Source organism: Lutjanus erythropterus, chromosome 19, assembly GCF_056507025.1.
Source record: "Lutjanus erythropterus isolate fLutEry1 chromosome 19, fLutEry1.hap2, whole genome shotgun sequence".
In the NCBI taxonomy this organism is placed as follows: Eukaryota; Metazoa; Chordata; class Actinopteri; order Lutjaniformes; family Lutjanidae; genus Lutjanus; species Lutjanus erythropterus.
In genome coordinates this window covers 11,341,696-11,363,906 of record NC_139335.1, presented here as the reverse complement: position 1 = coordinate 11,363,906, position 22,211 = coordinate 11,341,696, and the positions used below count along the sequence as shown (strand labels likewise).

Below are 22,211 nucleotides of genomic sequence, written 5' to 3'. Positions count from 1 at the left end.
TAAGTCTGTGTAAAGCAACAAAAAATATTTGTTTTGATTTTGTCACATCAGAGTAATCTGTGTTGTTTACTACCTAGCCTAATTTGAATGAGTTAAAAAAAAAAAAGCATGTAAAATTAGGCTCAAAATCATGAGCAGTTTTTCCTGCTTTGAAATGCTGGGGGTGTGTCCAATCTGCTGTCTCAAGTGTCACAACTATGACCTGATAGATGGACGCTCTGTACAGGACTTGTATGGATGTTTCAGCCGCCAGAACCAGAGGATGGTGACCTGTCAACTCATTCCTCCCAGTCAGAAACAGGGTGGTATTTTTTTCTTCAGTGTTGGGTTGATGGAACTGAAGTGACTGTTGGGTAGGGTGGGGGTGTCGTTTGTTCGCACAGCTTATATAATGAAAATCCAGTAACACAGAAATCGCAATCAACAGTTTAACGGTCTAACTCCACAGTTCGATGCTGTATAGTTATCAGTCTTTTCACATGTTTTCAGCAACTATTTTCAAACATGTATAATAGAGGAAAAATTTTCCTTTACACAGACTTTAAGACCCTCTACATACATCTGCATCAGTTCATCTTTACATTTCTTTCTCGTATGTCCATAATGCAACTATGTTATGTGGGTTTGATCATCATGGAAACTCGTTTGAGAGAATAGGACCCTCCGTGGAACTCTGCCCAGTAGACCCCGTCCTGGTAGCGGCTGCGATAGTGTCCACCCCGATACCACACGCCGTTCAGGTTGGAGTGGGCACACATGTGGTACCACCAGCCTCCTTTTTGGTAATGAGCACAGTTCCCTGGTGAGACAACAGAGAGACTAATTAACAGAAAAGGTCTGAACACTAACAGACATCTGACAACCAGGACCAGGGCGAGAGCAGACCTGTGTAGCTGTCCTTGTCTCGATCCAGAGTGGTGAAGGCCTTGTTATTGTGCCATGAGAGGGAGTCCCCTGCGTTGCCGTGGTATTGTCCTAATCGCAGTCGGTACCAGTCGCTCTCCGGTTCAAGGTGGAAGCTGTCGTACTCTGCAAACACCTGCCGGCCCTGCCAGTCCTCCAAAACCACCCGTAGCTTATACTGAGCCTGTTTAGTCATCCAATAGAGGTGTTCCAGGCCGAGCCAATACTCTCCATCTAGGTTCCCAAAGCCTTGCTGTAATACACCAACACACCAGTTTAATCTGAGGAAAAGTATGTATTTTGTGTTGTTCATTTGCACAAATTCCTTTACTTTAGTAGCAATGTTGCTCTGTCCACAATTGTGGTCAGCACTGAAATATTTTAACAACTGCTGGATGGTTGCCATGAAATGTAGTCATTTCTGTAATATTTTTGTTTTAATTTCAGCCTGCTATGTAGTGATGCTCATGCATTAGGAATATACTTGTCTCCTGTATGAAGTGTCTTGGATTTGGAGAGTCTAATATTTTCTGAGGGGTATAAATTTGAGAAACACTTCTTTAAACCAATCACAATTGTCTTGTACAGCGCAAAGCCCAGCATGCAGAGACGATACCTCTTCAAAACAGTGTTTGGGGTTACTTGTTTTTGATGGAACATTTCCATCTGGGGACATGAACCCTGGCATTAAGATTGCTAATCAAAAGTTAACAGCTACTACATTACATTTGTCTCATTAGCAATGAGGTTAGAGTCATAGCAACCTAGAGTCATAGCAACCTACACAGTTTTCAGTGTGTAGGTTGCTAGGTAAGAGGTTGTTGTTGTTGTTTCCCATAGAGACAGGCATATTGAAAGCAGGAACACACAGATAACAGGATGTCACCTAAAATAGGTTGCAGATGACAGGCTTTACCGACAGTCTACATCTGGTGTGTAATGTTTCAACAAATAGTGGATGGATTGCAAAGAGATTTGTGTGTACATATGAAGTGTACTAACACTGGTAATCCCTTGACTTTTCATTTTGTGCCATCAGGTCAAAATGTGCAACACTTTTGTTCATGACTGCATACCTGCAAAACTTCCTGTCAGCCTCAGCTGTACTTTTGTGCAAATTATCAAATGTTAGCATGCTAACACATTAAACTAAGATGGTGAACATGGTAACCATTATACCTGCTAAACGTAAGCAATATTAGCATTGTCATTGTGAGAACATTAACATGACAATGTTATCAAAGAATCACTATCATGGCTGCACACTCTTACAGCCTTGTTAACCACAATGTGTTTTGCAGACTTGCATGCGTGAGTTCACCTTATATTGCTCCCAAGTCCTGAAGAAGTTGACTGACCCATCCTGTCTCCTCTGGATGACCGTCCACCCTCCCTGAGCGTGACTCTGCTCACACCAGGCCTGCAGGAGGCGGTTGGCACTCTGTGGGCGGAGCAGGTAGATCCCGCTGGTGGTCTCACCTGATTCCAGCACGTGCTGGCAGTCCCGCCAGGGCCCTGACAAGGGAGAAAAAACGTAACTAAGTGAGTGTGTAGGAGCCATACTAAGAAAAGCAATCTGCAGATTTATGTTGTAATATTAAAATATGAAATTACTTTAAGGTGTCTGAAGAAGGAGCAGGAGTACCGGTGTAGGAAGCTAAGCAATGTACTGATGTGTGTGTGGATTAGTTTGTTGGGTAACAAAGTTTTCTGACCGAGTTGAATCGGGACTGAATGGAGTTTATCAACCCGTAACCTTTCATTTTTTCACAGTGAACTTTCAAAATGGAGATACTGGCTTCTGAGGATTTATTTTATTTTATTTTATTTATTTATTTATTGGAAAACAAAGAAGAGTGCTGAAGAAGAGGGCTGCCAGTGATTTTGGATTTCTGTTTGTTTTGGTGCCAGAAAGATCACAGATAATTTAACAGCTCTAGCTTATCTTTTTAGAGCTGAAGAATTTTCACCCAACACATGGCCAGCGTCTCACGTCAAAGCGATAAGATGAGCACGGGAGTCTTCACAGAGAAAATGCACACATGGAGGAAAATCTCCCACACAAAGTGATAACACCTAATGGTTTTCCCTGTATTATAGTGAACAAGATGTGGCAATGCAGTCTTTCATCAGGCCTGTTGGGAAGTTCTGAGTCAGACACATAGTGGAGTCACTTTGTTTCTGCTGACATGTTGAAAGGACTGCACACATCCTCTACTTTGTCATTTCACGCATTCCAGTTGTGCAAGAATACAGTGTCTCCAACAAATCCAGTGTGTGCTTCATGCATGTCTTCATTATTAAGGCCTCTCTGCTCTGATAAGAGCTGCTGGCTGTTTCTCACATTGTTTAGGCATTCCCAGAGAGATGGGGCTCCTACCAGCAGGTCACTGACTCCTCCAGCCTCTGTTTATCTAAGCAGCTAAATAACTCTGACAGAAGATTGATACGCTTACACATGCAGGTTTAAAGGAATAGTTTGAGTTATTTGAAGTGGGTTTGTATGAGGCACTTAACCAGAATCGGTGGACCTTTTGATTTTTTTTAGGTGGACCTTTTTTTAAGCATCTAAAATAAGTTTTGTTCCTACTTCTGGCTGCGATAGTACATTGCTTAGCTTCCGTGTTGGTGATCTTCTCTGCTGTGAGTGTGTCAACCACTAATTTATTGTAGGTAATACACTAACTATTGATAAGTACAAATAATCCAAACGATCCCTTTAAGTCTAATTAAATACCTCTGTTATAAGACATGCTTTACAGTGATGTACCTGGAGTCTTTGTGACAGGGAAACTAATGAAGGGAGGGTCTGTGGGAGCGCTGGCTGTCGTGGTGGGGAGGGAATGAACTGTGTTTTTGTGCTGAGGTACAGGAGCACTTTGGTCCCTTTGAACATCGTTGGTCATTTCGTTGGCTTCAGAGCTGTAATTAGGATGCACACTAGATGGGGTTTTTGGTGGTTCAGTTGTCACCTGTGCAGACCAAGACAAAACCAATACACCACTTTCAGTTCCCATGTGAAAACGCAGCATATATTTGAAACATGCAGACCACAGTTTGTTTCCTACCAGAGATGACAGGGTGGAGTCCCTGCACTGACACTGCTTCTCTAGACGAGCAATAAACTGGTTCTGAGAGCTCAGCGTGGAGGTGAGGGCCCCGTATTTCTTCTCCAGCTCCCTGTAGTTACTGGACACCTGCAGCGCCTGAGACGTTCCAGCATAGTTTGAAATTGCATAGGATAAGATGTACAGTAGCTTTGCTGTGCAGTAAACACCAATGATAAAAACAATTTAAGTCTACTACATAAAAACTTTATGTTCACTTGACACAAACATTCATCCCCTCTGAGAATGTCATATTGTTTATGTTAAAGGATAAATCTTATATTTAATGTAATAAATCATAAAATGACCATAATATGTCATCAGAGATCAAGGAAACATGTTAGGTTGAAATACTCCCTTCTCTGAACTCAACGTTGTAGCTGCAGTGTCTCCCTTTGAAATTTTGACTCAAGGCCAAAATAATAGTTTTAGTTTTTCCTATTTCAAATTATTTAGAGTTCAAATTAATTATGAATGGTTGCAGAATGGTTGTCTGTTTATGAGTCACGAGAAATCATAATCTTGTAGAAGCCGCACATGTTTATGACGGTTAAATTGAACAATATGTTAATGGAGTTGTGCAGTCAGTGAAACAGGCAGGTGTCCAGAGTGTGTTTTTTCAGAGCAGTGGGCTTTTGTTTTCAGGATAACAGGTGTAACTTTACACCACAGACAACTGACAGTTCTAAACAGCTGATCAACTTAAAGTGTAGGACTCATTGTCGCTTATTATTGACAATTTAGTTTTGTGTGTCCTGCGCTCCTGCAGAGCTCCTGCAGAGTTCCTGCAGAGGTTTCCTGCAGAGTATCACGACGCTCACCTGTGTTGTAGCATTCAGCAGGAGGTTCTCCACCCTCCGCTGCTCCAGAGCCTGGTCTTTCTTGTGTATGACTTCATGTAGCAGCTGGGCGTAGAGCTGGGCAATGCGAGAATTCATGCTGTTACTCTCTTTCCGCAGGGCTCTGACCTCCATTGCAAGGGACCCCTCCTGCTCCAGTCGGCCCCGGAGCTTCTCCAGCTGTTCCTGCTGCCGTACGAGCTCCATCCGCAGCGCTGCCACCTCCGACTGGTTGGTAGTGGCAGACTGCGTGTTCACACACAGCGCACCTGTCAGTTTTTGCTGTGGAACGATGAAGGTGTAGGAGCAACGGCCTCCTTTAGTATCTGAGGATCGTGATGAGCGTTTCTGAGTGTCCTCGGTGCCATGAGCGCCGTCCTTCCATCCCCCAGCTGCTGGTATGTCCAGACAGAGTGTCAAGAAGAGAGTCAACCCTAACGTCAGTGTCTTCTCCATGAATGTCTTCAACTTCTCAGGACACCCTGGTAGCAGATGAGAGGACATGGTGAGAAAAGAAATGTCCAGGGGTGGCCAAAGTACATACGTCCTGGATTCAAGTAGAAGTACAAGTAAAAAATAGTAGAAGTACTGATTCAACTTATTTACTCAAGTAAAAGTAGTCATCATCTTGTTATGTATTGTTATGCTGTTTTTGTCATATGTCTTTAACGTAATTTTTGTTGTTTTATTTATTGTTACGCTGTTTTCATCTTTCTATGTCTTGTTACGTATTTTACATCATCGTCTTGTTATGTATTGCTACACTGTCTTGTTTTTATCTTGTTACATCATTTTCATCTTATGTCTTATGCTGTTTTTCATTGCTACCTTTTGTTAGTTTTCATCTTAATATGTCTTTATTGTCATTTTAATCTTGATTATGTTGTTTGTGTCTTACATTAAAACTAAAGCAACAAGCCTGAAAATATATGCATTAGAAAGTACAGATATTTGTGTTAAGGGGGAGTAAAAGTAAAAAATTGTCAGAAAAATAATTCAAGTAAAGTACAGACACCACATTTCCTAAATTGTAATTAATTAATTACTTTGTACAGTAACAGAGTACTTGTATTTAGTTACTGCCCATCTCTGGCAATAACACCACATAAATAACACCTCATCATCTTTAACTGAAAATTAATCAATGAGAAACACTTTGATATAAGGACAGATTTGTATTCAATGGAAATGTGTGTTGGGATCTTGACTGTTCACCAGATGTTACCTTTCAAAGTAAAAGCACACTTATACCCTCCCTGGCTGGAATTTATTAGCAGGTCAACACCGAAGGGACAACGGTCAACATCAAGCAGCCAGAATCAACACACCTCCATCTCACAGTCAACAGAAGAGTTAGCTCCACATCCAACCACAACAACCACAGTCAACACCATAAACACATGAATCCAAATAGGTCAATATTGACATCTGACACTAAAGTCTCCTCATTGAGACACACTGGTATATAAATAGCATACGTCTACGTCTCAAACAAATACTTTTTTTCTGAATTAAACAACAAGAATCTGAGCTGAATTAGAATATGTCTTATGATTATTTAATGAGCTAATTTGGACAATTTTGCAATAACTTCCACACTATTCACAGCTCAGAACTTACCACAACAGCTGAAAAGTGTTCAGGATGTCTTTGTTTTGCTCCAGCTGCAGCTCCCAGGATGCACAGATTTAAAATGAAGACTAACACATGTTAAAAAAATCACATATTCAAGACGCTCCTTTCAGATTTAAAGTTGTCTGTGGTCTTCTGTAAATGTTGCGGTGAAGATGAAGGCAGGGAAATTTGGGTAAATCTCTGCAGCAGCTACAGAGGGCCACCACTTCGTCTCCCGAGGGTCTGTCTCAGGGTCTCTGAAGAAGGAGACAACTAATTACAAACTATCCAAATGACACCGCCTCCCAGTACTTGTTGTGTAACTGGGTGCTCAGTGCAGGAATCCTGGGATGTCTCCTCCCTCTGCCATCAACCTGCTGTCCTGCCACAGACTCTATCCCAGATGGCAGCGGTTCACAACTTTTTTCCGTAACAAACTTCTTTCCTATTGTCAAGTAAACTGACGACCCCTGATGAAGTGACATGTTTTATTGATATTTCATATTATATTCAACAGTACACAACAACTGATAAAACTGTAAACATAACCCAAATAGTGAAGGCAGTTTGAAAGGGTGAAGGATCTTTGTGTAAAACGAGCAGATTGTTTCCTGTGAAAACTCAATCAGAGATGTGTTTTCCTGATGTTTTTAGGAACTTTTTAACATAAATTTCTGTCTGTATTATATTACTGTTTATTTTTAACAATCATACATGTTTAACAGGTTTCTTTTTTGACAAATTCAGTGTTTTCTTCTCCCTGAGTCTTGGCCATTGTTCTGTTAGCTCTTAGGTGGTTTAACTGTGTATGTTTCTGATGCAGGGCGAAGCTGTTTGGCAGGGCGTATTCAAGTGTTAAAAAAAATATCATCATAGCTGCTTGATGTGATGCAAATAATTTTCTATTCTGCTGTTCGGGCCATTTAAATGAACCATATTGTCAGATCATATGTTTTATATGTATAATCTTAATTTGTAAACAAGAAATGTACAAAGCAGGATCAAACAGAAACAGCGGAGACTCTAGCAACACTGCTGTGACTTTCTGCTAAATGTGATAACAATCTGACCATCATGAGATTCAGTTTTTGTTGCACTGATGGTCACACCCAATCTATAATATCAAAAAACATCAAGTTTGAGGTGGGGACAGATTACACAATCAGATAGCAAAAGAAAAAAAAAAGAAAGCACTACTTCAGCACTATTTTAATTTTTAACATAAAGATGTTATCATAACTGTTTGGTGCATATAAATCTGCAGTTACACCATATTATTAATACATCAAATGTCTGTATCAATAATCCATCAGTAGTTGGCCCTCCAACATCACAGAATCAATCTAGCTCAATGATTTTGGGCATAAGGGGTCTTTAGCTTCATGAGTGATACCACAAAATTAAAACGAAAACAAAATTAGCACCAGACACCAGTCAAATGCTGGTTAAATATGCAGGTGGCTGCAGTATTTGCTTCACTTAGCAGGCAAAAAAAACAATGATAATATGTTTAGTGGCTGGTAACATTTGGACATGCACGAGCTATAAAAAGTTAATTTTGCACTGTAATTGTCAGTATGTATCTTTGATATTGCAGCAGTGGACCTTTTAAAGATCTTTAAAGGGAAGTCTACAGATACCATGATGTAATTCACTGTGGTTTCACACGATGCTCCTCCTATTCTCTGAACTAAAGTGAACGTTTCCTGCCACTCCCGAGCAGTTTCCACAAACACCCTTTTCCCCTTTCACTAACCAGACCTGGTTAGAAAATCTCTTGATAACTTTTTTAAATGTAAAAATTTAAACTGCTGCACTTCATACAGGTTAAATGTAGGATAATATTCAGTTTTGTCAAGTAGTGACAAGTATAGTCAGGTTTGGGGAATAATGTAATGTATTCCATTACAGTTACAGATAAAAAAAAAACATGTAATCAGATTACAGTTACATTCAGTAAAAGAAAGTGGGTATTTTTTTTACAGTTTTTAAATAAGGAACGACACAGTTACAAATTCATTACCATGGCCTTTAATAAAAAATGCTGGAACGATGGAAATTTCACAATTTTTGTCCGAAAATCAATCAATCAATAAATTGCGCACAACAAAGGAAGGAAGAGCTGGACAAACAAGTAAAGCATAACAAAACAAACAAACGAACATGAAGCACTTGCACTGCAAAAAAAAAAAAAAAAAAAAAAAAAAAAAAAAAAAAAAAATATATATATATATATAATTTATTATTAATTGACCATTGAATTAATCTGCATCTATTTTGATATTCGATAAATAGTTTGAGTCATTTTTTTTTTAAGTTAATCCTAAATGTGAATATTTTCTGGTATCTAGATAGATAGGTAGATAGATAAAATATTGATAAATGCACTATTTTCAGTCTATCTGGGAGCCTGGGTATGTCATCGTATTTTAATAAGAAAGGTAAACGCTATTAAATTCGACCCTTTAAATATCTGTACTTTTTACAGTGATGAGTATTTTCAGCACGCGGATCATTTTAGCTAGGAACTACTAAGTTCCTGCACGTGCGAGCACCACGGACACATTTGTGTGTGACACGCAGCGGTAGGACCATGTGGGAAGCGTCAGCGTCGTGTTGACTTCGTAGTTGAGTTGCTAAACTGTTGTTGATTGCACCTTACGAGAATAATGAACATTTTTTTTGTCTTGGTAGTATAAATGTAGTGTATCCGTTAATGTCAGTTGACTGGTTAAATTCAGCTGGTCTACATTTCTGTGAACAATGGGCAAATCAAAGGTAAGTAACGGCCTGTGCTAGCATCTTAGCATTAACTCAGAGTTAGCTTGACGAGAACTTGAAGTTTTGTCCAAGGACTTTTTAATCATTGATCCTTTGTGACATTGTGACTTATACTGAATGACAAAATCTGTAGTTAAACTGCAGTTGGTGGCGAAAATAATATTAACGCTGTGGTACAATACGCAATGTGATACGATCCTCAAACATTAGCCTCATGTGTTCAAAAAGTTAGCTCTGTACTCTCATCATGATTGAAAGAAGGATTATGCAGGAATCAGTCATGTGTGACTTTAACATTACTTTCATGATAATAACTGGCTCTCGTGCTTGCAGACCAAGAACCAGAAGAAATTCCGAGCAGCAGCCAATGAATTGGCCGAGGAGGCTTACGGGACCGTCCCCCACTCCTTCGTGTTTCATCGGGGTCAGATTGGGAAAAACGTGGCTCAGCTCATCCTGGACATGCGGAGAGTCATGGAGCCATACACTGCAGAGTCTCTGAAGGTTTGTGTGGCTGCACCAGCTGTCTTCAACATGCAACTCCAAACTGCTGGATGAGGCCAGGGTGCTTATTTTCAAGAGAAGGTGTTTTTTAATACTCATTTAGTTGCTTTAAATGGCATCACGGCTGTATTATATGGATTATTTTCAGCCATTACAGATAATCTAATTACCTGTATTTTTATTATCAGTACGCTAACTGATATTGTCAATTTTGGGAATTTTAAAAAGTTCATATAAGCTGTAGTTTATGCTCATTAAGCTCAGATAAAGTGAGCAAAGATGAATGACTTAAAATTCCACAGCTCTGGCCAAGCCAAATCTCCCATAAAGTTCAACCAAGAGCTTCATAAACGTTTTGCATTTATAGAGTATTTTGCCGAAGAATTCAAATAAAGTGCTTTGGTGTTATCTGTCAAATAGAGGTATCAGTGTATTAAGTACTTATAAAAATATATAAATTATTGATTTTTGCCTTATCATGCTGCTATACATTCACTATGCCTGAAACAGTTTGAAATCTTTTTTTCCCTTAGGTTAAGAAAAAGAACGTGCTGAAAGATTTTGTGGCTATCGCAGGACCACTGGGAGTGACGCACTTCATGATCTTCAGCAAGACCCCCAGCAGTGTCAACATGGTGAGTTCACATCGCAAACAGTTCTTGCGTACTGGAGGGCTGTGGAGATTGCCATGTTAAGTCTGTAACAGCATCCAACAACATGTTTTTTTGTGCTTTCAGAGACTTGCTCGACTTCCCAAAGGTCCCATGCTTCATTTCAGAGTGCTCAAGGTAAATATATGGACTCATAAAACAGTAGTACAGGTAGATGGGCTCAGATGATGACAGCTTAATCTTTGATTGTAAGTGATGTTTTCAAAGTAAACGCACTGATGTGCCCAAACTGCCAACAACGCTACCTTTTTCCCTCCATGTTGTCCCCCCACGTTTTTCTAAGGACTTCAACTTTTTTTTTCAGTACTCACTTATCAAAGACGTGGTCTCATCTCTGAAGAAGCACAGGATGCACGAGCAGCAGTTCACACACTCGCCACTTCTCATCCTCAACAACTTTGGATCTGATGGCATGCAGGTCAAACTCATGGCCACCATGTTTCAAAACATGTTTCCCTCCATTAACGTGCACAAGGTTTGTTTTTACGGTAAAACTGTTGCATTCTTGTCCCTTTGGACTCGAGATTCAGAGCCTTTTAGGCATGATGACAGTATAGTCTTCTGAGATTACCTCTGAAGATTTCTAAAAAGTAAACGCTTTCTGATGTCTGAATCCTTGAGTCGTTTACCACTAGAAATGTTTAGTAATAAATTCTAGCAAAAAAAACCTGACCATATTGTTTTTTTTTTTTTTTTTCAGATAAACCTCAACAACATCAAGAGGTGTGTGCTGCTGAATTACAACTCGGCGTCACAGGAGATCGAATTTCGACATTAGTAAGTTAATATTTTGTCATAAAAATTTAGATGGTCATTTTCTTATTGTTGGCTGGAGTGTATAATGTAGAGAGCTTCATAACTGCATACATGCATGTAAGGCTGGGTGATAAATGAATCAGAATAATTCAAATTTACAGTTTTACCAGATATGTGATTTTTTTTTTTTTTAATATTTACCTAATTTATGTGTACTTTCTTCATTTCAGCTCAATGTGAGAGTTTTAACTGCATTTGTTGTCATTTACGGTCACACTAGTTTCTCTCCTCAGCTCTTTGTACTTCTCACCCACACAGAGTGTAGCCGAAGAGAGATAATAGAAGTGAAGATAATTAAACTTGAGTTGACAACAGCTTGCTTCAATTGTGTCAAAATGTTTTTTCTTACACAGATTTATTTGTCAGTGAAACATTGATGGTTGGGCTCAAATGATGACAAATTGTGACTTGACTGTCCAGTGATGTTTGTTCAAAGTAAACGCACTGATGAGCCTCCACACAGAGAGCAGGTGTCTGTTATTTATTGATTTAAATGTCCCATTGACCCATGTGATCGTGTCTGAACCTGCAGCAGCTTGAAGGTCGTCCCTGTGGGCATGAGCCGTGGAGTCAAGAAGTTGATGCAGGAGAGGTTCCCCAACATGAGCAAGTTTGAGGACATCAGTGAGCTGCTGATGAAGTAAGGTTCTTGTGAAGGTACAAATATTTCAGTCCTGAGGGCAAAGGGCGCTTAGTTGATAGGCAGTTTGTAGCTGGAGTATCTGATGTTTTTTTTTTTTTTTGTGCTGTCTCAGGGGGGCGAACCTTTCAGAAAGTGAAGCAGAACAAGATGAGGAGCACAACATTACTGAACTACCGCAGATCTACTCTGGTCGAGGCAACATGGCGTCCCAGCAGAGTGCTGTCCGACTGACTGAGGTGAGTGTGCTAATTAGAAACCAATCTCCCTGTACGTAACTTAAACTTGTTGACAGGACTAAAAGTAAGACAGCACACAAAATGATAAATTATGCCATATTGGTTTGCTGAGTTTAGCTACAGTTAGCAGTACAAGCAACAGCCCATTCTCCTTGCAGGTTAACACAAAGGCTGGGGGGAAAAAGTTATAGAATATTGTACAATGGAAAGCAATTTTCAAATTGCATGAGGTGCAGTATTTATTAAAGGTTAAATATGTGTCAAAATGCTGTTTTAAATTGAACATCGTCATGCTGCATAGATGTTATGGCCTGCAAAACAACTTTGTTTGGTGGGGTCCCCACAAAAAATCTCATGAGCATCATTAGTGCTCAAGAACAGTTACTAAACCACCGCCATTTTCTGACGGGTCGATACTGAAGTATACTGTGTCGTCCTCAGATTGGTCCTCGCATGACTCTACAGCTGACCAAGATCCAAGAAGGCATGGGAGAGGGGAATGTCCTTTATCACAGCATGAGTGAGTGCACGCTGGTCCTCGTTCGTTAATCTTTGTTTGATATATGCTGGTGTACATGATGAAAGAAATCTGTATGAATTCTATGATTTCTCTCTAAAAGTAAACGCTTACTGATACATCTAAAGATCACGTAGTTTTTACCTCGGACCTGGTACAGATTTTCTTCTAATTGGAAATTGTTATATACTGTGTTTGTCAGTCTCCAAGACGGAGGAGGAAATACAGGAGCTCCTGCAGAGGAAGGAGGCCCAGCTGAAAGAGAAAGAGGATCGTCGGAAAAAGCAGGAGCAGAATGTTGCTCGGAAGAAAGAGAAACAAGAAGAGAACAAGTAATTTTTTTTTTTGTAATTAAAGTTTATTACATTTCCAAACAGGATAATGCAACATAGTAGTTAGTCAATGAAGAACAATTGACAAAGTACACAAGTACAATGTAAATGAATTAGAGTATGCTAAGGCAGGTAGGAATATTTTCATTTGTTTTTGTTTTTTTTTTTCATCAAAAAATTAGACGAGACTTGATAAAACTTCCCTTGGTGATTATTAGTCCTTGTTAGTCCTCATCTAAAACAGGCTTTGTTGGACTCTTCTGTTTAAGTTTATATCAAGGACTGTATAAATGAGATTTTAGCTTGCTAATTTCCATCTGCAGTGTTTTGGCTTTTGAATGGAAGAGTGGAATCTAGAACAATCCTTGAAGCACCAATAAAGCCTGTCCAAATTTTTGTTTGGAATATACCTGTCGATGGGACTGACCAGTCTCCTAATAAACACAGCTGAGGAGAATTTGGCAATGGTGTATAATACCTTGTTTGTAGATAATTTTGCCCTTCTGCCATATCCATTGTTTTTATTTGAAGTGTAACAGTTTTTTCCCTGTGTAACAGGAAAAAGAGTCTGGAAGGCATTAAGAGGAAATGTGCTGATGCTGAAGATGACAGTGAGGTGGAGGATCCTGGGATGCAGCACAATGAGGCAGCTGCAGCAGAATCTGATGATGAGGTGGAGTACTACAGGCAGGCTGTGGGGGAGGAGCCAGACGAAGGTGAGAATAACTAGTGTGCCAGAAATAATTAGCTCTTGTTTTGGAATTAGTTGTTGACTGACACTTTTTTTTTTTTTGTGCAGACATGTTCCCCAGTGCCAAGAAGAGGAAGTTGTCGTCTGGTAAACCTCCAAGAAAAGACAGAGATGCCAAATCACCAAAGAGAAACAGTCCAGGAGGAGAGCAGCACCGAGACAAAACAGGAAAAGGGTGGAAGAAATCCAGGGACGGGGAGAAACCATTTGGAAGGAAAATTAAGCCTGGAGGAAAGACATTTGGAGGGAAGAAATCGGGCAATGGGGAAAAGAAATTTGGTGGGAAAAAGAAGTTTGACGGGAACAAAACATTTGGTGGGAAGAAAAATAAGGACAAATCATTCAAATCTAAAGGTCAGAAAGCTAAACCAGGCTTTAAAGCAAAGCAAGGCTTCAAACAGAGGAAAGGAAAAGGCTGAACTTGGTCTCATCTTTCTGGACTTGAACATTAAATGTGTTATTATGCTGGAGCGCACCAGATGGCAGCAAGCATCCATTTGCCATAAAAGCCTTGTCCTGTGAAGCCTGTGAAGCCTTCAGCAGTGAGAGATGGTTGAGACTGTTAATTGCTGAAAATCAGCAGAGGGACATGAGAACAAATGTGCTTTATTTTCACACTGTATGAATTAATATTCAATGTGTACTTGTTCAATAAATGGTTTATAAAATTGTCTTGTCAATTTAGTGACTGACTTGATTCTAGTCGGTGCAATCAGTTTCTTGAGATTCATGAGAAAACCTCAGGGTGTGTTTATCTTTTACTTAACAACATGGCATGTGTGGTTTGACAGCACCACGAATAGTTTCCATCAAGTCCAAAGTTGCAGAAGCAAATTGGAAAAACATCCAGCTGGAGATGTTTTTGTTGATTGTTATACAAAACTGTTCTTTACAAACCCAAATCTTTATGTAAAAGGGGATCCTGAACAGGTTGGCAAAGTAACAGATTACTGTGGGATTAATGGTATGTAATTAGAGTAGCAAAAATAACTATTCCACTGGTTACAGTGAAAAAGACAAACTACTGCTAATGTAAGCTGTACAGACCAACTGCTACCAGTAGTGTTACATTACTTGCATTATGTTAGTGATTACCTTTTATAACGGGTAATCAGTAGGAATACAATTTTAAAGCAACCCTCCCAACCCTGATCCTAAGGCCTTGAGTCCTGTAATTTAAAAAATTAAAAACTAGTTGTTTCTCAAGCTGATGTAGTTGGAAAAGGCAATGATTTAGGGAATTCAGTCAGCTTTTCTCTTGGAAGTAAAAGAATGTGCCTGGCAGGTATGACCACTTTTTTGCCATTGTCAGCCCAAAAGAAGAATTTTGAACCCCACCCGTGGCATTTTCACTCGCTGAAGCTCCTGAGCTGTTCACCACCAGTGACTCCATGACTGAGCTGTGAGTATTGATTAAACATCTCAAATCAGTGATGAGGTTATAGTATTGAAGAAAATGGCAAATGAGATCAATGGAAAGTTTTCTATCATTTTGTAGATGGTGAAACTTAAAACACCCTGTTAGTACAGCCGATTAGGCCAGTTTAACATGTACGGAAATAATTTCCTAAGAAATAAAATGACAGTCATCATAAATGACAGGTCAACCTGGTTTTAAAATTATAATAAAATAATCAACTTTTTGTCTTTATGAAATGCAGTTTGACCTAAATTTTATTCCCTCATCCCACATTTCTTGAGGTTTTACGGCATCATCATCAGCACATACAGGAACATTAGGAAGAAACTGGAGTAATATGGTCCATAAATTGAAGCTTTATTTCTGATAGTTGTTTTTTTATGTGATAAAGAGGCTGACACGGCTCTTGACAGACAGTACGTATGGTATGATAATATCTGCAGCAGCACCACAGTCCCGATATGATCTTTAAAACATCACCGATGACGCACCGAATCATTTGACAAATTTAAAACTTTGCGTTATTTGTCTTGTCGCCGGTCCGTTTTGCAAAAAGCGCGGTTGTCATCATAGTTTTGCTTCTTCAAATTGTGAAACGTCTGCAGACGGTAAGAGGAAGTGACTTTCAGATTAAAGTTCGTGTCGTCTTCCTCACATTAGATGACCTCGCTGTGATAATTATAATACGATAGTTGACGGAGTTCTCACCCTTTGTGTGCAGATATCATACAGGAAATGAAGTCTCAGGTTAAAAACGTCTTCACAGACCATTACTCGGCCAACGTGCATTCCGGTAAGTGGAGGATGACTTTTAATTTCTGCACATTGTATTATTTAAGGGTCTGTTTTAAACGGAAACGTTTTCTAAGATTTTCAACTGTGCCATAAATTATGCTCCTGTAATGTAACGTGTACAGTGCACACACGTATATATATATATATATATATATATATATATATATATATATATATATATATATATATATATATATATATGTATATATATACGTCTATATATAAATATATATATATATATATATATATATATATATATATTACATAGGCTTGCTTATTGTCTTATATTTTCTATTGTTTTTACATATATTTCTGCTCTTGATTGGGAGAATCTGTAACCCAGTTTCTCCCTGTCATAAATACATTTCTGATTCTGATTTTATCTTTACATATTAAAGGTCCAGTCTGTAAGATTTAGGGGGATTTATGGCAGAGTATGGCAGAAATGGAATATAATATTAATAAGTATGTTTTCAGTAGTGTATAATCACCTGAAAATAAGTATTGTTGTGTTTTCATTAAGAATAACAACAGTTTAACGGTGTCAAGTGAAGGCTTTCTGACCCCGTGCATCTGTATGAGACCACCTCTCATATGAGACGCCAAGGGGCAGTAAAAAAAATCCCCCCAATACCCCTTTATAGGACCTATAGAGGCATCAGTAATTAATTGAGACTGTTTCGTAAACAGACTTTTATCCAAATGGTGAAGTTTAATGAATTAACATGCTTCCCTTTACAGGTACTGGACTACAAACTGTGTGAAAGCAGCTCGATAGCAAAATAACCCTCAGCAGAAATCAAGATGGCGCAGAATTTCTCTCGTTGTGAGAGATTTCAAATGGCCCTGCTGCCCTCAGTGTACGGCATTGAGTTCATCGTGGCCCTGACAGGAAACCTGTTTGCCCTGTGGCTGCTGGTGGTCAGAGAGAGAAGGAACTGGCACACTGGTGTTGTCCTGTCATGTAATCTAGCGATCAGTGACCTACTGTACGTCCTGACCCTGCCTTTGCTGATTGCCTACTACTCGCAGGAGAAAGACTGGATATTTGGAGAACCTGCATGTAAAATTGAGAGGTTCCTTTTCACCTGCAACCTGTATGTAAGCATCTTCTTCATCATGGCGATCAGTGTGAACAGATGCGTGGCCCTTGTATGGCCCTTCTTTACCCGATCCCATGTGGTCCCTGGCCATGCCAAGGCAGTCAGTGTCATCATCTGGATCGTTGTAGCCGCCATTTCCTGTCCTGTGTTGAAGTTTGCCTCTGTGACCGAAAAGAATAATAAGACTGAGTGTGTGTCTTTCCGTGACATGGATGAAACTCCTCACTTCATTTACAAAACCATTCTGGCTGTGTTTGGGTGTTTTGTTCCCTTCCTGGTTACTTTCACTTCCTACTGTTTTGTGATTCGGGTGGTGTGGAAAAATACCAGTATCACCACACTGGAGAAACGCAAGGCAGGCCTGTTGGTCATATCGGTACTCGTGCTGTATGCCATTTCCTTTGTGCCTTACCACGTCTTTCAGATCTATCGCTTGCATCTGAAAAAGGTCGGGGATGACTCTCACTGTTGGGCCTACGACATGTACCAAGTGTCCAAGGGGCTAGCAGCTCTGAACATGTGTATCCATCCAATCCTTTACATGGCTCTGTTTGACAGTATAAGAGTAGCTTGTTGTGGAAAGAGCCCAGACGACAACGACAGTAGACCAATAAGGAAATAGAGACACTCCTCGACAACTTTTCTGTGTCACTTCATGCTGTAAAAGCAATCTTTGATTCTACACATTTCTGCATACAAGATCTTCCTCTTATTTCCTGTTTTTGTAATTGCTGAAAGTAATTGCGCTACTGACTTTGAAACATACCCATCTGTAATAAAAATGTCTTTGTTGTTGTAATGTGCCTAACTTCCTGTCTGAGCCACCATATCAGAAAGAAAAGGGGGACTGGAGAACTGTTATTCTGTATCCCCTGAAGAAGTTTTGATCATGACACAAAATCCCCATCAGCAGAGTTGTTCCATAATCACAGTCATGGTTCATTGCAGAGGAGTCCCCACTGTTACAAAAATAATGTAACAGTGCAAATTTTGTCTATAACAACACTAACATCAGAATCAGAAATACTTTATTGATCCCCGGGGAGAAATTGTTAATGTTACAGATGCTCTCATTCTAGAATAGACAAATGTATACTGTATATAAATAGAAATGCACAAAACATGATCATATTTAATGAGACACACTCAAATAAAAAAAAAAAAAATAAGTGCCCTGAAAGATCAGTTTTAATAAAAGGATGTTCTCTCTGAGTAAATGGTTTCCAACATTGTTGAATGAAGCAATATTAAATGGTGACCTCCTGATGACAGGTTATGTGTGAACATGAGCAGTTTTCAGATGTGTTCAAGTGTTATTTGAAATATTTTAAAAGGTTTTAAAATTGTGAAAGCAGGCTACAGCTATCCACAACAAAAAAAAAACACAAATTAGAGAAAGGTAACACAAATTCATGCAGAAGAAATAGTTTTGCTATATATCTCTAAAAGGTTAAACATTACCAAAAAAAATGGAAATACTCAAGTAACTACCTGCAATTTTTACTGAAGTGTTTGAATAGATGTAGTTATTGGTTACTTTTAATTTTGGACATTTTCATTGTACTATAAATCGAAAATAGTATACATGATGGCATTATGTTCACTCCCCCACCAGTAAAACGTAGTTTAAAACAAAACAAATACAGAACAAAACAAACAAATGAAACAGAATACTCGACTCTTATTTTGAACCTAAAAAAACCGTGGTACTTTTAATGCGAAGTTTACGTCCCGGAAGTGCATGTGGTGGCGGCTCGGCTCGGCTCGCGCTGCTACGCTCTCTGCTGTCCTGAAGCTAAGCTAACCGAGAGGATGCCGTCGATTGAATACGACGAGTGAGTGTTATTATAGACGTTTTGTTTTTTCTGCATGTAACTGGGGGGCTTTTATCGATCTAATATTGCATATCAATCTCTCCCATCCAGCTCCAAGCCCAGCTGGGCAGATCAAGTCGAGGAAGAAGGAGATGAAGGTAAATAGCTAAGTAGTTAGCTAATGCTAATATGTCTTGTAGTCTGGTGCCCGAGCAGGAGGCCGGCTAGGCGGCTTCAACTTCCACGTGGTTGTCGGCTGTAATACTCGAGTAAAAAAATACTTAAATATGATCTTTTGCATAAATAATGTCTTAAAGACTGGAGTCATACGTTTTGACTGACTGACATAAATTGACGATTTATTGATGAAATATAGTAGCGACATATGCTGTGGCCCGTAGACAGTGACGTAGGCAGTGTCATTCACTGGTAATGTGAAGATGACTAGCTAGCAAGCTAGCTAGCTGTGTTACTGGCTTTTATTAGGCTAACTGTGATGAGGTACCTGAAATACACGTTTCCTCACATTTATACAGTATGATCTTGGTGTAAGGTGACTATCAGACTAAATCAGACCTGGAGATATGACTAGGAGATGAGAAATTACGGCGCTGCTCCACTGACAGTTTTAACAGCATAGAAAAGTTAAGAGTTCATGGACAAACCAACTTACTTCTACTGTCGTTATTACTGTTTAATTCGTAATCCCCAGTGGATAAAGTCTATGAAGTGTTATCGCAGTCGCCGTTTTTGATAATCATTTCATGACACATTCTTTGAGGTTTGTTTGTTCATTAAAAACTGCTTCCTTGCTTGTCTTGTCTAAAGTCTAACCTGCCTGAATACTGTTTTGTCAGGTACACTACCACCCTCAAAGGAAACCATCAAGGGAAATATAAAGACTGTCACAGAATATAAAATAGACGATGAAGGAAAGAAGTTTAAGGTAATTTGATTTTTATTTAACTTACATGCTGTATCTGTTCAGGTTGTTCACTGTGCTGGTTTGTATATGACTGCATTTCATGAGTGCAGCTCCTGTCAGTGCTCTAACACAGGTTCAGAAATTAGCTTACATTTTTGTATTCATTTTCCTCTACCAATGAGCCCAACATGGTGGAACAGAGGCAATAATTATATAATTTTATAATCAGTAGTCAAGCAGAAAACTGCATTATCATCATGCAATGATTCATTCTTTGTAGTTGTTCTTTCTTCACTATCTGTAAACAAATTACAATTCTTTTGCTATTTGGCTTGTTAATCTTCAATTTATTGTTTCTCTGCCACTCTTGAGATTATTTTTATTAATTATCTTAACCACTTTAAAACCTCTTCAGGTTGCCACACAAGCACTCACTAGAATTTTGAGCAGACTGTATACTTCATCGCATTTCTATATGTTAATTAGTAGCATAGTAGTTAGTAAAAGCCATAGCTGTTTATGAATTGTTGGTGTTGAAAGTAAGACATTTTGCTTCTGTGAAATAAAAACTAATTACTTTTTCTCCTCTAGATTGTGCGGACCTTCAAGATCGAGACAAGAAAGGCTTCGAAGGCTGTCGCCAGGAGAAAGGTCTGCTATTAAATTTAGTTGTAGCAGCATTCCTTATGAAATGAACAAGACTTTGTATAAAATCATGCGACATGTTTTATATTGCTTTCTAATTTCAGAACTGGAAGAAATTTGGAAACTCTGAGTTTGATGCACCAGGTCCCAATGTTGCCACCACTACAGTCAGTGACGATGTTTTCATGACTTTCATTTCCAGCAAAGAGGTGAGCATCCATATAATGCATAGAAACGTGCCTTAATTGTGGTGTTGGGTTGTGATTTAACTGTTGAGCTTGTGCCTGAGTACCTCATCTTGCCTCTTGCAGGACTTGAATGCCCAAGACCAGGATGAGGATCCCATGAACAAACTGAAAGGACAGAAAATTGTGTCTTGCCGTATTTGCAAAGGCGACCATTGGACCACCCGCTGTCCGTACAAGGACACCCTGGGCCCCATGCAGAAGGAACTGGCTGAACAGCTTGGGCTTTCCACTGCAGACAAGGAGAAGCCTGCCGGCTCTGGTACTATCAGCACTGCATTCACGTCATCAGATTTTGATTCTATTTAAATGATCCACTTTTGGACCTGGTGGTTGGCTGTGCTGTAAGTTAATGACTGTTGTGGCCTGCTTTTCTTCTCTTTAACCAGCGGAACCAGAGCCTGCACAGCCTGCACAGAGCAAGACTGGGAAGTACGTGCCCCCAAGCCTGAGGGACGGAGGCACGCGAAGAGGAGAGTCCATGCAGCCCAACCGCAGAGGTGGGTCAAGTTCTTGTGCGCACACATACACTGCTTGGGATCATTGTACAGCTGCTAGAGTATTAACAATATGTGTTTGTACCTTACAGCTGATGACAATGCTACCATTCGTGTGACCAATCTGTCTGAGGACACCCGTGAGACGGATTTGCAGGAGCTCTTCAGACCATTTGGCTCCATCTCGAGGATCTACCTGGCCAAAGACAAGAACACTGGGCAGTCCAAGGTCAGTGGTCATCTTAGGAATACCAGGACCTGCAATTTAACAGACAGTTCATCCCAAAATAAAACACACATATCTTCCCTCTTACCTGTAATGACACTTGTCCATCTAGATAGTTTTGTTGTGAGTTGCAGAGTTTTGGAGATATTGGCTGTAGAAATGTCTGACATTTCTCCAATGTAATGGGACTAAATGACACTAGGTGCCAAAAAACACTTTTGAAAAGTTTAACACCATTATGTCTGTCCAGAAATCATGACCCAGTTACTTGAGATAATCCCCAGACCTTGTCGTGAGCAGTTTCACGTAGGAACTCCCACACGAAACTGCTCACAAGATAGTAGTTTATTGATTGTAGTGTTTTTACCTAAATTGTTTTTTGCATCTATTAAACAATGAATGCACTTTGAGATAATAGCTAACTGGTGCTTCCAAGAATTGTTGTGCAGTTGACATGACCAGAGGCACAACATCCATCAACTGCTTTGTTTCCTGCAGGGATTCGCTTTTATCAGTTTCCACCGTCGGGAGGATGCAGCCAGAGCCATCGCAGGAGTGTCAGGATTTGGATATGATCATCTTATTCTCAATGTTGAATGGGCCAAGTAAGTGATTCAGTTTTCTCAATTGTTGAATTAAAAGTGTGAAAGCATGGTATTTGTTCTTGCTCCTAATCTTATTCGACTCTCTTTGCAGACCGTCAAACAACTGAGGAATCCATCAGAATAGATTCAAGGATGATGCCAGATTTTACGATTCTGTTAAAATGTGGCTGTTATCTAAATAAAGAAAATCAATGTTGTTACAATTTCTTTGTCTGTGTTTTC

General features: G+C 39.5%; 4 protein-coding genes across 4 annotated transcripts; 3 read left to right on the top strand and 1 right to left on the bottom strand.

Annotated features, from left to right (window-relative positions):
- Positions 1 to 349: 349 nt before the first annotated feature.
- On the bottom strand, positions 350 to 6,733 carry angptl6 (angiopoietin-like 6). The gene is made up of 7 exons (XM_084744018.1): positions 6,470 to 6,733; positions 4,832 to 5,331; positions 3,972 to 4,109; positions 3,674 to 3,875; positions 2,225 to 2,418; positions 886 to 1,156; positions 350 to 799 (listed from the first exon to the last, which is right to left on the bottom strand). The coding sequence occupies exons 2-7, from the start codon at positions 5,303 to 5,305 to the stop codon at positions 615 to 617; spliced, it is 1,464 nt and encodes a 487-aa protein (XP_084600144.1). The 5' UTR covers positions 5,306 to 5,331; positions 6,470 to 6,733; the 3' UTR covers positions 350 to 614.
- Positions 6,734 to 9,028: 2,295 nt separating this feature from the next.
- ppan (peter pan homolog) lies at positions 9,029 to 14,385 on the top strand. The gene is made up of 12 exons (XM_084744017.1): positions 9,029 to 9,241; positions 9,578 to 9,748; positions 10,282 to 10,383; positions 10,486 to 10,536; positions 10,724 to 10,894; positions 11,120 to 11,196; positions 11,768 to 11,875; positions 11,991 to 12,114; positions 12,556 to 12,634; positions 12,834 to 12,963; positions 13,522 to 13,679; positions 13,763 to 14,385. Exons 1-12 carry the CDS (start codon positions 9,227 to 9,229, stop codon positions 14,131 to 14,133), a joined length of 1,557 nt encoding a protein of 518 aa, XP_084600143.1. The 5' UTR covers positions 9,029 to 9,226; the 3' UTR covers positions 14,134 to 14,385.
- Positions 14,386 to 15,039: 654 nt separating this feature from the next.
- p2ry11 (purinergic receptor P2Y11) lies at positions 15,040 to 17,712 on the top strand. The gene is made up of 3 exons (XM_084744292.1): positions 15,040 to 15,116; positions 15,856 to 15,927; positions 16,671 to 17,712. The coding sequence occupies exon 3, from the start codon at positions 16,734 to 16,736 to the stop codon at positions 17,652 to 17,654; it is 921 nt and encodes a 306-aa protein (XP_084600418.1). The 5' UTR covers positions 15,040 to 15,116; positions 15,856 to 15,927; positions 16,671 to 16,733; the 3' UTR covers positions 17,655 to 17,712.
- Positions 17,713 to 18,760: 1,048 nt separating this feature from the next.
- Positions 18,761 to 22,192, top strand: eif3g (eukaryotic translation initiation factor 3, subunit G). Its single transcript, XM_084744293.1, has 10 exons — positions 18,761 to 18,867; positions 18,958 to 19,004; positions 19,704 to 19,792; positions 20,363 to 20,422; positions 20,521 to 20,625; positions 20,728 to 20,923; positions 21,051 to 21,161; positions 21,251 to 21,387; positions 21,883 to 21,989; positions 22,081 to 22,192. Exons 1-10 carry the CDS (start codon positions 18,845 to 18,847, stop codon positions 22,094 to 22,096), a joined length of 891 nt encoding a protein of 296 aa, XP_084600419.1. The 5' UTR covers positions 18,761 to 18,844; the 3' UTR covers positions 22,097 to 22,192.
- The last annotated feature ends 19 nt before the right edge of the window (positions 22,193 to 22,211 follow it).